The sequence below is a fragment of the Rhodnius prolixus genome, unplaced genomic scaffold, assembly GCF_049639745.1.
Source record: "Rhodnius prolixus isolate KJV_2025 unplaced genomic scaffold, Rpr scaffold_9, whole genome shotgun sequence".
In the NCBI taxonomy this organism is placed as follows: Eukaryota; Metazoa; Arthropoda; class Insecta; order Hemiptera; family Reduviidae; genus Rhodnius; species Rhodnius prolixus.
The window spans coordinates 1,860,047-1,872,828 of NW_027411604.1; the positions used below are offsets into that span (position 1 = coordinate 1,860,047).

The following is a 12,782-nucleotide window of genomic DNA, read 5'->3' on the forward strand; positions in this document are numbered from 1 at the left end:
AGAGCTTACTATGTAATTTACCTAACCATGCCTCTATCAGAACCAGTCAGTATGTTGTAAAAGTACCTTTTTATTCAAGGCCTAATGTTCGCTCGTAACAAGAAGTTTCAGCATATTCCAGCCCTCTCATTGGCCAGCTTTCATCTTTGACTTCCTCATAGTCCAAAACCGTCGTTTGAAACGATGCTTTCCCCACTATTTTTGATTCGGCAGTGCAGTTCAATGATTGACTCATTGGAGAGCCACCAGTGGGTTGTAAAAACACCTTTCATGTCAAATGCCCAGTCATCTGATTTATTTGTCGCGGAGAAAATTGCGCCAGCAGTTTTAAATTTCCATAAAGGTATTTTTTGTAAAAAAAATCATGGGGTTAACTTTGGCACTTAAATTAGGCCTTATGTTTGTGTAATTATCTACTTGAAAAGTCGACGTAATTTATGGCTGGTCCAGGATCTGTGGCTATTTCTAAATGAATGTTCTCGATTTGTTGAAGCAATGGTTACAAAGTGTATGAGTACAAATGTAATACGAAAGTAAAACTATAAATTCGAAGCATAATATCTAATAGAAAACATCTCAAGCTTTCAGTAGAGTGGCACTTCCGTTTTAAAGCAATTTTGGTTGAAATGATTATTGTCGGGTCGTATGGTAGCACCTGAACCAAATATATTGGAACCTCAGCAATTTTTTAAAAACCCCCTTTTCTATTTCTAATTTTTTTTATTATTTTCATTTTTAACAGTCGTGTACAAGTGGAGATCCTAGCCGCAGTGAACTTAAAATTGTACCTGGCAGTGAAACATCCAACGAACAACCTGGACCAGATCCACCGGATTCTTGGAATGAAGAAGCGGCTCTTAGAGTCGATCTAGCTGCTTTGGCACAAGTCGAAGCTTTAGAGGAGAAAGTTGCATCGGCTAGTATGCAACTAAAGGTTAGCAAAAGTTTTTTTGAACAGTTTTCTTTTATAAGCAATTCAGTTTTGTTTATAAAAGTTGGACTTGCCCCTGTGGGTTAAATTACGAGTAGATAAAAAAATTGAAAATGTGGTTAGGTTCACCAGTGATGGATAATTTTTTATTTTTTTCCGGAGAAGTATGCATGTTTTGTGTTCAGATCTCTTTTTTTACGTCAGTGTGATTATTAATAGCAATTTTTATGGACATGTGCTATCATGATCACTGACTTGTAACACCAATTAGTTCCGGTATGATTGAAGTATAACAGCAACTGGATTGGCTGAACTTCTTACTACAGATAATTTGATGAAAGTTATGATATGTACTATTACACTATTGGAGCTTTTAAGTTGCGTTCATTCATTATTAATGAATAGCCCATATTATTACTTAATGAACAGATTGCTTTTAACTGTATTTAATGTATAAATGTGTTGAATTTTATTTGTAATACAGCAATATCTCTTCGCTCTCTTGTGGACAGTAGTATTTATTCCGTTATTTAATATTTGTTAAAGTCTATATTTCAGTTATATTTATGTTTATTTTATTACTAGATTTGGTATCTCTCAGTAGTTTGGCTTTTTTTTGGCATTGGCTTCCGCCATACAGCCAGCATCGTCTAGGTGCTTATCACTAGAATATCACTCACTCTCCATTCTTACTTATAAATACATTCGCTTCACACATACATCCCTCCACTATATACAACTATTTACATACAAACTTACCAACTAATGGATGGATCAGTACTATATATTCCTGCCATCCTTACAGCTTAACCTAAAATTGAAATCACCGTAATCCTTCTCTAATCATTTTCTTCCATTCATTCTAATTCGGCTATAACTTTTAAATAAATTCATATTTCTTTGCTAGCTCTGCTATAGATTTAAGCACATAGATGTTGGTGGAGAATATTATGTCTTCGTAGCGAAATGGTGCATCTAAATACCTGTATATGTCGTCAAACATTCGTTTTTTTTTTCTTTCATCGTAATGTTTAAATTTAAAGTAAAGGGTCTTGTAACCTTATATACAATAGATATATTGTATTATTAAAACTATTATTTACTATTATTAAAACAGCAAATAAAGAATCAGAATTGTAATGTAAATACACAACATTTTGTGAAAAACCATTAGGCCGAAGTAAGTGTTCCATTATTTGGGAAATCCCAATTAAATCTGGGGATCACTGAATGGGAAGACGATAGTTGTAGTAATTTCTGAAGACTTCTTTATTGAATGAATGAATGAATTATTTTATTGCTTTAAGAGTACACAGCTCATAGCAATGAGTTGACCAATTACATAGCGACTTCTTTATTTATATATTATGTTATGTTTTTTGTATTCTAAATTTCTTAGCACATTATATAGATGCGTTTTTTTTTTGTTTTGTTTGTAGGGATGGAAAGTTCCTCCACGTATCTCCACTAGCGGCATTCCATTTCAACCTGCCTGCAGTGCCAGCCAGCCGGATCTAAATCCAGTTGCAATAGCTAAAGATAGATTATTGCAATTGTTTGAGGCTATTGAAAGGCGATATCTAAAGCCACCTCTTGGAACTAAGTGAGTACATTTTTTTTTTATTTGTCTTTTTCTTTCTTTGTAAAAGACATAGAAACGAAATGGCAAGAGTTAACGAAACTTATGGACACACTCAAACAGAAAGCAACAGTTTAGTAGTAGAAATTCGTATGTTTTAGCAGAATTGCAGTGTTACGGTTTAAACCAGTTCTTTACTGTTAGGAAAAGAGGTAGTGTACCAGCAATCAATCTGAAGTGTGTTATTTGTGAATTGTCTGCTAATTTTCTTTGTTTATAGGAAATACAAAACTTATAAATAATTTGTTTTTCACTTTTAAAACTTTTTTTGGGGAAATATGCCACAATTTTTCTGTAGACCTCGTATTTAGAAGAAAAGTTTTTCGTTGTATAATTTTTCTGAGAAAATTATTTTTAGGCATTTCAAGGTATAGGTAAAAAAGTGTTCTTATAAGAAGAAAATTCAAAAATTTATAGATAAAGAAAGCCAGTTTTATTCTAATTTGTTTCTTTTAATTTTAATATAGATTTTTATTTTTTTCAATTTTTCAAATTGTGCTTCTATTTGCAGCACTGGTGATGTAAAATTAGCGGTTAGCGGAGGTTGTAGCACCAATATCCAGAGTGGTGAGGACGGTTCTGGTGCCAGTGAGGCGAGCCGGGACTGTAAAGGACTGATGGTCTGGCGTGAAGCTTTGAACAAATCCCAAACGGCCGCACAGCTAGCCATGGTCCAACAAGCGCTTGAGGCTTCCATCGCTTGGGATAAGTCCATAATGAAAGCCGTGAGTCCACTACAAAATGCCCAGACTGTGGGTAATCGCATGATGCGCTTTTTTATCTTTTATTAGACTTATGCTTAGATTAACCTCTCTCTCTCTGTCTCTCTATCTCTAATCTATTCAAATAGTAATTAAAAATTTATAAAACAAATTATATAGTGAACCCCTACAACTTAATTTTTAAAAGATGACTATAAATTGTTTGTTTACTCATTTTCTACATTCACACACATCATTTGGCTCATATTCTTACAAAAAATAATAATAATTGACAAAACATAGTCGATAATCGATTTAGTTAATTCGGTATTTGGTTGAAGGTACATTATTAGATTATTATTATTCTACTGGGCGTAGGAACTAAGCCCCTTCCAAGGCCCCTCTAGGTCCTACAGCTACTCGAAGGTGAAACAGTTAGCAACTCAGTAATCTGAATTCTAGCTAAAAGTTTCTGATCGATACAAACTTAACGATCAACGTCTTGAACAAGAACAAACCCTTAAGGTCGAAAGCGCAGCCTAAATTCTTTTATCGTCAACGTGACCAATGTTTGCAAAAACCTAGTTTTTTTTTAATCATACCCCCAAACAATGAGGGAATGAGAGTTATCACTCATTCAGGGATTAGATGGGTACTATCTCCCCCCCCCGTCCGTGCAGAGATCCTGTAATAATACTGAATGCCCTTTAAAGGATCCAAGAAATGAGAAAGGGATATCCGAAATAGACCCCCAGAATCATCTTACTGTCAGTCTAATCTAGACTTTTAATCTTAGAACCATTCTGTCGGCAGGCTACAAAAATTGGCACCTACTAATTAGTTAGTAGCTAATTATCCACCTTGGAGGTAGTTATTGAAATTTTTTTGTCGTCTACAGCCTGACTATCCGAGCAGATACAAATCCCTTTTTCAAGTTCAATGTTTTTCCTGCTCATCTTTAATCCAGCAAAGAATAATCTAAACAATCGTATTTTATGCAATATCTACACTTTTAGGCGTGTATTTCTCAATGGCTGAACATTAACCTGAGATTAACATTAAGAAGTTATCCGCAGGTATGCGAAAAACTTTTAAAAATGAAGAAGTAAACGCGCTACTTTTTGCAAAAGTTTGGTGTCTTTAAAATTTTTTTAAAGGTTTCCCCCCCCCCTTTACAAGATATTAATGTTCCAGATTTTCTCCCTACTTCTCTATTTCTTGCATCTTCAGAAGCCATATCACGGGACTATCTAGGAGTTTAAAATTTAGGAACCTTAACCTTTATGAACCTTGATTTCTAAGTGCTCTTATTAATTTAATTTATAGCACAGAAGTACGCTCTTAATTTTATTTCATATGAATTATATTTCTAAAAATCGAGGTGGCAGTTAAAACAGCTTATTTCCCTCTTCTTCTTATTGCGTATTTTTCCGTTCAACATCTAATTTAATTGTAGATGCTGATTAATCCATCCGTTAATTAATTTTGCTAATATTAATTTAACTATAGAATTAACTAATAACCCTTTTATTAATTTTTTTTATAAAGACAGATAACTAAAAACTGAGCCATTACAGACTGATTTCAATTATTTTTGTTTTTACAGAAAATTTATTAAAAAAAAAAAGAATTAAATGAAAACAGAGAAAAAATAAAAAAAATTGGCATGTAATAGTTGTTCTTTTTTCTATATCTGTCTTCATTTTCTGAATGCACTGACATAACTTTTCTTGTTTTTCCTGAAAGAGAGATTTTCTCAAATAAATAAATAATTTTCTTTTTGAATGTCATTTAGGAACACTAGAAAGGTATTAATTTTAGTTGGGGATGAGTTTCCGTTAAAGGTTTATTATATCGAACAAAAATTTCAAAACCGTAACGAAGTAAAAGAGGAGGTTTAATTTGTTAATAAAAATAAATAAATAATTTTCCGAAAGTTTTCTTCAGCATAGGCTTCCGTTGTACCAGAAATTGCGAGAAGTGTAATATATGTTATTAACAGTTAATCTATTTTTTAACGGGAGGAATTGTCGGTTTCTTTTTTCGAGAAATAGCATGTTTGAACATGAACAAAAAAAAATTAATAATTTAGTGTTTCTTCAGTTGCTATTGGGGGTGGATCGCCTCAAACGTGTTCATGTGAACAGTCCACTGACGTTTAGCGTCGTTTACTCTTCACTTCTACCAGCCAAATGCTAATATTGACTATAAATTCAATTCAGGATTCTGTATCATTAGTGCAGAATCTGGTATTTCCCATCCTACCACCCCTGTGAAGTAATGGTCGAAGATTGATGGGGTTTCACAGGGGGGGGGGTCACAGAGGAACAATCAAGGAAATTTTACCCTGGAGATGATAAAAGGTTACCATTCAAGAATATCACGGCTATTTCATTAATACCTTCTATTCGTTCGTGCAAACATATCGGAGGTATTCAAAAAAAGTTAATGGTTAAAGAAATAGTTTACATAATTTCTAAAAATTACAATTATTCTGATGAAAGCTGTTCTGATTTGTCGCCGGATTGCACATAATTACGATTAGGTATGTTGCACATAATTGATTCCTGGTTATGCTACATCAGATGTGATTCAAAACCTTTTTGAAATATTATAACTCATCCGTAATGCATCAGATTCAAAGAGGCCATGACGGGTGCTGCCTCTGATGTCAACGAAACGCAAGCAGGGCTCAGTACCGCAACAGAAAAAAAAAAAAAAAAAAAAAAAAAAAATCACATCAACCAAGATATTTAGTAATCACATTAATCTGTGATGATCTGTATCACAAATAACCCTTTTCAAGTGGCAAACCTGTACTCCTTCCTACAAAAAAAAAAAGTAGGAACTTTTCCCAATCATTTCCACAACCCCCCCCCCCCCACTAACTAGGCGGAAACTCAGACCTAACGTATCTCGCTAGTGTTCCATCAGAAACAATTTTACCAACACAAATTTTCTTTTTCTATTTATTTTTTGAGCTTCTCAATATTTGTCTACATAAAACATATATTATAAAAGGAAATAATCAATCACAGTATAATAACATATTGATTCTCATTTTCAACTACTGAAACCAAAAGTAATATATCTATTCCTTTTAAATTTATTCATTTTCTTTGTTTATTTCTTGCAAAATTGTTGCATTTTGCTTTTAATTAACAAATATAATGAGTCTTTCTTAAAATAATCTTCTTGCTTTGAACATAAGCAAAAAAAAAAACCCCTCATCTAAGGCAATGTGTATTGTTTAATTTGTTTATTTATAAAAAATCAATGTAATACAGCTTGCTGCATATGTTAATTGTTTAAACAAAAATATTTTTTTAAAAAAAAGCAATTATTATGTATGCAAAACTGAGATAATCAAAAAATGTTATTTAATTTTTTTTATTTTTGGGCATGCCTATTGTGAACGAACGCTCCTGGAAATTTTATTTCCAAAATTTAATAAATGAAAAAGTATGGAAATAAATAAATATGAATTCATCTTTATTTATAACTTTCTCTTATTAATGGTGTGAGGGAGGAGATTCAAAGCAAGTTCTTGTTTTGTTTTGTTTTTTGAGGTTTCCGGTATCTGAATGGTTTTTTGTTTTTTGTTATTAATATACGTTTCCGCAATATACGTCAATCATTTCCGTATAGTTACGTCAATATATAGTTTTCTTTATACAACGTTTGTGTGTACTTCTTGTAACTATGGAGTTTCGTATCGTCCCAAAATACGACATTTTTAAGGTATTATCATTCTGTAATATTTGTGAGACTTTGATGATGTTGGTACAATTTAGAGTATAAAGAAAATTGATCGCCCAGAAATGTAAATTAATCTCTTGGAACGATTATACAGCTCTATGCTGTCTGTTCTGATGGGATACCCACCCATCTTTTCTTTTTTTTAAAATCCTTTTTATTAAAAGTAATTTCAAGGAGGACGTCAGACTTCTCTCAAAGCACATTTATTTCTAGTGAAAGTATATTGGATGCGTTCCACTAAGCGCTCACAACGATCACGCTCACGACCGCGATTTTGCCCGTTCCACTTGCTTGCGAGTGTTACAATCGAAAACTCAAGTGGAGTATTTATAAAATTTACGTTTAAATAAAATTAAAATGTCTTTTGTGGCGACGGTTGGATATTTATTAATGCAACGTAATAATGTTTTAGAAAGTTCTTCATCTAGTTCCGATGAAGAGGGGAATCCAATTTTACAAAATCGCAATAGTAAAAAACGATAACTTAGGCCACATATTATTAACTATCAAAGTGTAATTTTTTTTTTTTTTTTTTTTTGGCGCATCAACAGCTGAGGTTATTAGCGCCCGGAGCTTTTTCCAGTGCACTGCCGGCCTCCGGACAGTGTTCTCTCGTTACATACAACACTGTCCATCACCGGACAGTGAGCTGTAAGAAGCTCCTAGGAAGAGAAAATCTAAGGGTCAGCTGCTGGATTCGAACTCGGGACCTCCGCGTGGGAGTCCAGTATGCTAACCTCATAGCTAATCCCTTCCCTCAATTGGTTGTTATTCAGTGATTTAGTTTGTAAAAGGATAAGTAATTTTTCATTTTATTATTTTTTTTTAAACTTTCGAGAAACACATTCAATTATTTTACATGAGATAATACTTTCATTTACATGATATAATTTTTTTCGGTCGCCATGTTTGCTTTTGAAAATTGCGCCAAATTTCTGAACGCCCCACTTCTCGACCCAGCTCTTAAGGTGGGGGGGCGTTGTGGGCTTCGCGTGAGCGAAAATAATGACGCGATTAAGAGACGTTTTCGCCATGACCACAATGACCGTGGTCGTCAAGTGGGAACGGCTGAAGGTATGTTTTGATCGTTGTGAGCGCCTAGTGGAACGCACCTATTGTGTAACAAATTACCATTTATTGGTAACTTGATGAAACCTCAAAAACTGTTATAAGAGAAAGGGCGTGTGTTTATTCACACCAGAATTGTTTTTCTTGGTTTATTTATATTTATTGAAAATTTCCTTTTTGAGATTGAGGAATAAAAAAAACAAACCAAAAACTTCCAAAAGTACGCATGATCGATGTTGATATTAGTAACATTAACAGAGCAAGAGTAAAATAAAAAGATATTAAACGATCCATTCATTAACTTAGAAGAAAGCAGAATTTTGTTTTATTTTAGGCAATTTATCTTTCTTTAGTAGATTTATGTCCGTTTATATTAAAAATTAACACTAAATTGTTTTTCCCTACCTTTTTGTATTACGACATTCTTTTCTTGTTCTGTTTTTCTTTTATTTTATAGAATTGCCAATTTTGCCATTCTGGTGACAATGAGGATAAGTTATTATTGTGCGATGGTTGCGATAAAGGTTATCATACTTATTGTTTTAAACCCAAAATGGAAAATATTCCAGAAGGAGATTGGTAAGAATAATTTGTTTCTTAATAACTATTTTAAGTTTCAATTAATTATCATTTGTGGTTTTAGTTTTAGAATTCCTCTAATCCATATTTTACTGATAAAATTTAATTATTGAATTAATTTTCCTTTTATTTTCCCAAGTATTGTTATCGTGTATCGCCGGGAGACTTCCAGCCTTTAGAAAAATGTTTCTACTGTTTGATTTGAACGATATATTAAAAAAAAAAAAATGAAAATAAATAGAAATTAAAACTTGTTTTAGTCTCATTCGAAAATCTTACTCAGATTTTCTTTCCTTGAAGATAGATTTGTGTAAACTAAGCTCAGTTAGTCAGTATTTTACTAGCACTCAAATTTTTCATGATTAATGTGATCAACTGCATTGGCAAGCTCTTGGTTTCGTTATAAGGAAATAGAAAATAACTGAGGAAAGAACGTCTACGAGGGTCGTTTGAAAAGTCCGTGCAAAAATAAAAACTACTTAATTTTTTGGGGTAAACCTTTTTTATTTTTCAACATAGTCTCCTTTTAGGCTTATACACTTCGTCCAACGCTGCTCTAGTTTGTTGATCCCTTCCGAATAATAGGATTTGTCCAAGTCTGAAAAATAGCCATTCGTTTCTGCAATCACCTCCACGTTTGAATAAAATCTTTTTCCCGCCAGCCATTTCTTCATATTGGGGAAGAAATAGTAGTCCGAGGGAGCCAAGTCTGGAGAATAGGGGGGATGTGAAACGAGTTGGAACCCTATTTCCATTAATTTTGGACCACAACTGCTGAGGTGTGAGCTGGTGCGTTGTCGTGATGGAAAAGGACTTTTTTGTGGGCCAATCGTGGGCGTTTTTCTTGCAGCTCGTTTTTCAAACGGTCCAATAACGATAAATAATATACACCTTTAATAGTTTTACCCTTTTCCAGATAGTCGATGAGGATTATTCCTTGCGAATCCCAAAATTCAGTCGCCATAATCTTTCCGGCCAAAGGAACGGTCTTCGCCTTTTTTGGCGCAGATTTCCCCTTGGTAACCCATTGTTTAGATTGTTCTTTGGTCTCAGGAGTGTAGTGATGTATCCATGTTTCATCCACAGTGACGAAACGACGCTTAAAGTCCTGCGGATTCTTCTGGAACAGCTGCAAACCGTCCTTGCAACACTTCACACGATTTCGTTTTTTGGTCAAGCGTGAGCAATCGCGGCACCCATCTTGCGGATAGCTTTGTCATGTCCAAATGTTGATGCAAAATATTATGTACCCGTTCATTCGAGATGCCCACAGCACTAGCAATCTCACGCACCTTCACTCTTCTGTCATCCATCACCATATCATGGATTTTATCAATGATTTCTGGAGTAGTAACCTCAACAGGGCATCCAGAACGTTCAGCGTCACTTGTGCCCATATGGCCACTCCGAAAATTTTGAAACCACTTATAAACTGTTCTAATCGAAGGTGCAGAGTCACCATAATGTTTATCAAGCTTCTCTTTAGTCTCCTTGAGGCGTTTTGCCTTTCATAAAGTAGTGTTTAATCAACACACGAAATTCTTTTTCGTCCATTTTTTGAAAATCACTCGACTTCCTCGATTCAAACGAATGCCAAACACAAAGAAATAGACCGATCTGGCTGAAACTTGGTGTGTGTTCTTCCAAGAGATGCTACTAACTAAACATAACCTCGATACGCGCCAGTGGTGCTATCTCTCTGATTTGCACGGACTTTTCAGACGTCCCTCGTAGTTGGTCATACTTTCCAATGAAGAGGAGGAAAATCACCCAGGAAGGGAACATATGGAGACGAATGTATCATATAAATGCTTCTGACAATAAGACAGATAAATCTTGCATAAACGTACATCATAATTCTTAATTCTAAATACCATGAAAAAATCAAAAGTAACAGTACTGAGTCGTGGCCATTCTGCACTTTCACAAAGATCAAGTAAAGAACACTTAAGGCCATTTAAAAAAAGTTAACTTCCTTCAAGGCTTCTTCTATCCGCTTGGGTGCCCTATGTCCTTAGATGGGATTAAGCTGTGAAAAATGTGACTAAAGTCACAGCAATAGGACTTCTATAATCTTTATGGTCTGTTATTCTCTACCACTGCAATTTAGACGGAAGTTCTGTTTACACGGAGTACATATAATTAAATTCATTCGGTTCTAATTAAATGTTTTAGTGGTATTAATGATTTTGTTTTTTTTTGTGAAGCAATTCTGTGATATATCAATATTTGAATCCGGAACCCCTGATTTGTCAAAACCAGATCATCACGAATCTTCTATTTCTTCTGGATCTTAACTTCATAGATTATTAACCCCATATATTTAATTTTTTGTTCACCAATCAATATTTTGCTCAAAATCGATTTCTAAAATCTTTTTTAAAGCTTATAAATTTCAACAAAAAAACTTCTCTTTTCTTTTTTCTACTGTTTTCTTTATTTTACTCGTGATTTATTCTGAAATAATTTTCTCATTTGATTACAGGTATTGCCACCAATGTTTAAATAAGGCGAAAGGTGAGAAAAATTGTATTGTCTGTGGTAAAAAAGTAGGACGTAATTTACTAGCCTGCGAAGCATGTCCAATTGCTTTTCACACGGACTGTATGAATCCTCCTTTAAGTAAAGTAAGTAATTTATCTGACAGGTATAAAATTTAATTAAGATTCACAATGTCTAAATAACCATTATGGTTTAGGTACCTCGTGGTAAATGGTACTGTGCTGGATGCGCCTCTAAACATCCTAAAAAGAAGGCTACAAGACGTTCTCAGCCAGCTATCAATTCTCCAAGTCCTCTAAAGTCAGAAGAGATAACCAACTCTACTGAGAATCTGCATATGTATGTTAGACTTTTTCATTTTATAGTACTAAGTTTATTACTTTGTAAACAAGTATCGTGATATCACATTTTTTTTTATATCACCTGTTAAAAGGGCTACCTAATGACCCTAAACGAGCTAAAATGTAAAGCTAAAACATGAGGAGCATCTTTCAGCGCTTCCAGGTCCGAGTCCCAGGGGAGACGTTTTTCCTTCACCTCGTTGTGGCACCATTGTTTAAGGAAGTATGTAGTCAAAGCCGTTTATGGCTCTAAAGCTTTGCTACGACAACATTTAGGTAGATCCGATGACTTCTCCTTTTTGGGGTCTTCAACAAGTCCCTGGATTCTTGTTCAGATTCCTGTTTATGGTTTTATTTTTTATTAAATTCTGAAAACAGCTTGTTATCATTCTTTCTGCTGCGTACAGCGTATGATACAGGCAGTTTTTACAGTGATATATCGGCAAGCGGGCATATTTGCCTATTCATTGCCAATTAAACCTCTATTATCTATTCGATAACTACTTCTTTCACTTGTATATCTACTTCCTGGATGTTAAGGGCTTAAGTGCTCTTAGTGGTAGGCATGGTCTAAAGGCATCTTCCTTAGCAAGTTGTTAAGGCGCTTTTAAGAGAGAAAAATTAGTAGCTACTCGTTTCAACTCTACTGAATTATCCCCAAACAGCTGAGAATCCCAATCTTCAGCATTCTTATTGCGGAAATGTGTTAACTAGCAGAAGATCCGTGTATAGTTGGAAGAGGATTAAAAAAGGTGCCTGGCAACAACAGTCTCGGCGGGGCTCCTGTCCGCCTGTCCTCTTCAACAGCAATCCTCTTCCTTATACAGATCTGGTGCGCTACCTTGGGCTCTACATAGACAAGCGACTCACGTGGAGCCCACACACTAGACAAGCAATGACAAAACGTGCGAAACTACTTTACAGACTTCTTGGACGACGCTCCAAATTACCCATAGAACTCAAACGCTTAATATACAGTACTATTCTCAAACCAATGTGGACTTACGGACTAGAGCTGTGGGGTTTAGCCAAACATACGGACTGTACAAACATTTCAGTCAAAACTACTGCCGACAGATAGCTGACGCTCCTTTCTACGGTGACTAACCTCATTCTTAACTACGACCTCAACATTCCCTTCATAGACCAACAAACCAAGACTAAATATCAAAAATTCCATATTGCTCTCTCTACTTGCTCAGATCCTCTTGAATAGTCTCTCGCCTCCTCTGACATCTCTAATACTCCTCGACGACTGAATC

General features: G+C 34.7%; 1 protein-coding gene across 26 annotated transcripts in view; it reads left to right on the forward strand.

The window, feature by feature from the left end:
* Positions 1-12,782, forward strand: part of tou (bromodomain adjacent to zinc finger domain 2B toutatis) — a 173,221-nt gene that overhangs the window by 152,698 nt on the left and 7,741 nt on the right. For 23 of the 26 annotated variants that reach the window (XM_074128263.1, XM_074128264.1, XM_074128261.1 and 20 more), the window contains 6 exons: positions 743-934; positions 2,371-2,534; positions 3,082-3,322; positions 8,556-8,677; positions 11,163-11,304; positions 11,376-11,518. In XM_074128263.1, coding sequence (XP_073984364.1) covers positions 743-934; positions 2,371-2,534; positions 3,082-3,322; positions 8,556-8,677; positions 11,163-11,304; positions 11,376-11,518 — 1,004 coding nt within the window. The remainder of the gene's footprint in view (positions 1-742; positions 935-2,370; positions 2,535-3,081; positions 3,323-8,555; positions 8,678-11,162; positions 11,305-11,375; positions 11,519-12,782) is intronic. The other 3 variants (XR_012458587.1, XM_074128271.1, XM_074128272.1) reach the window with 1 other exon arrangement.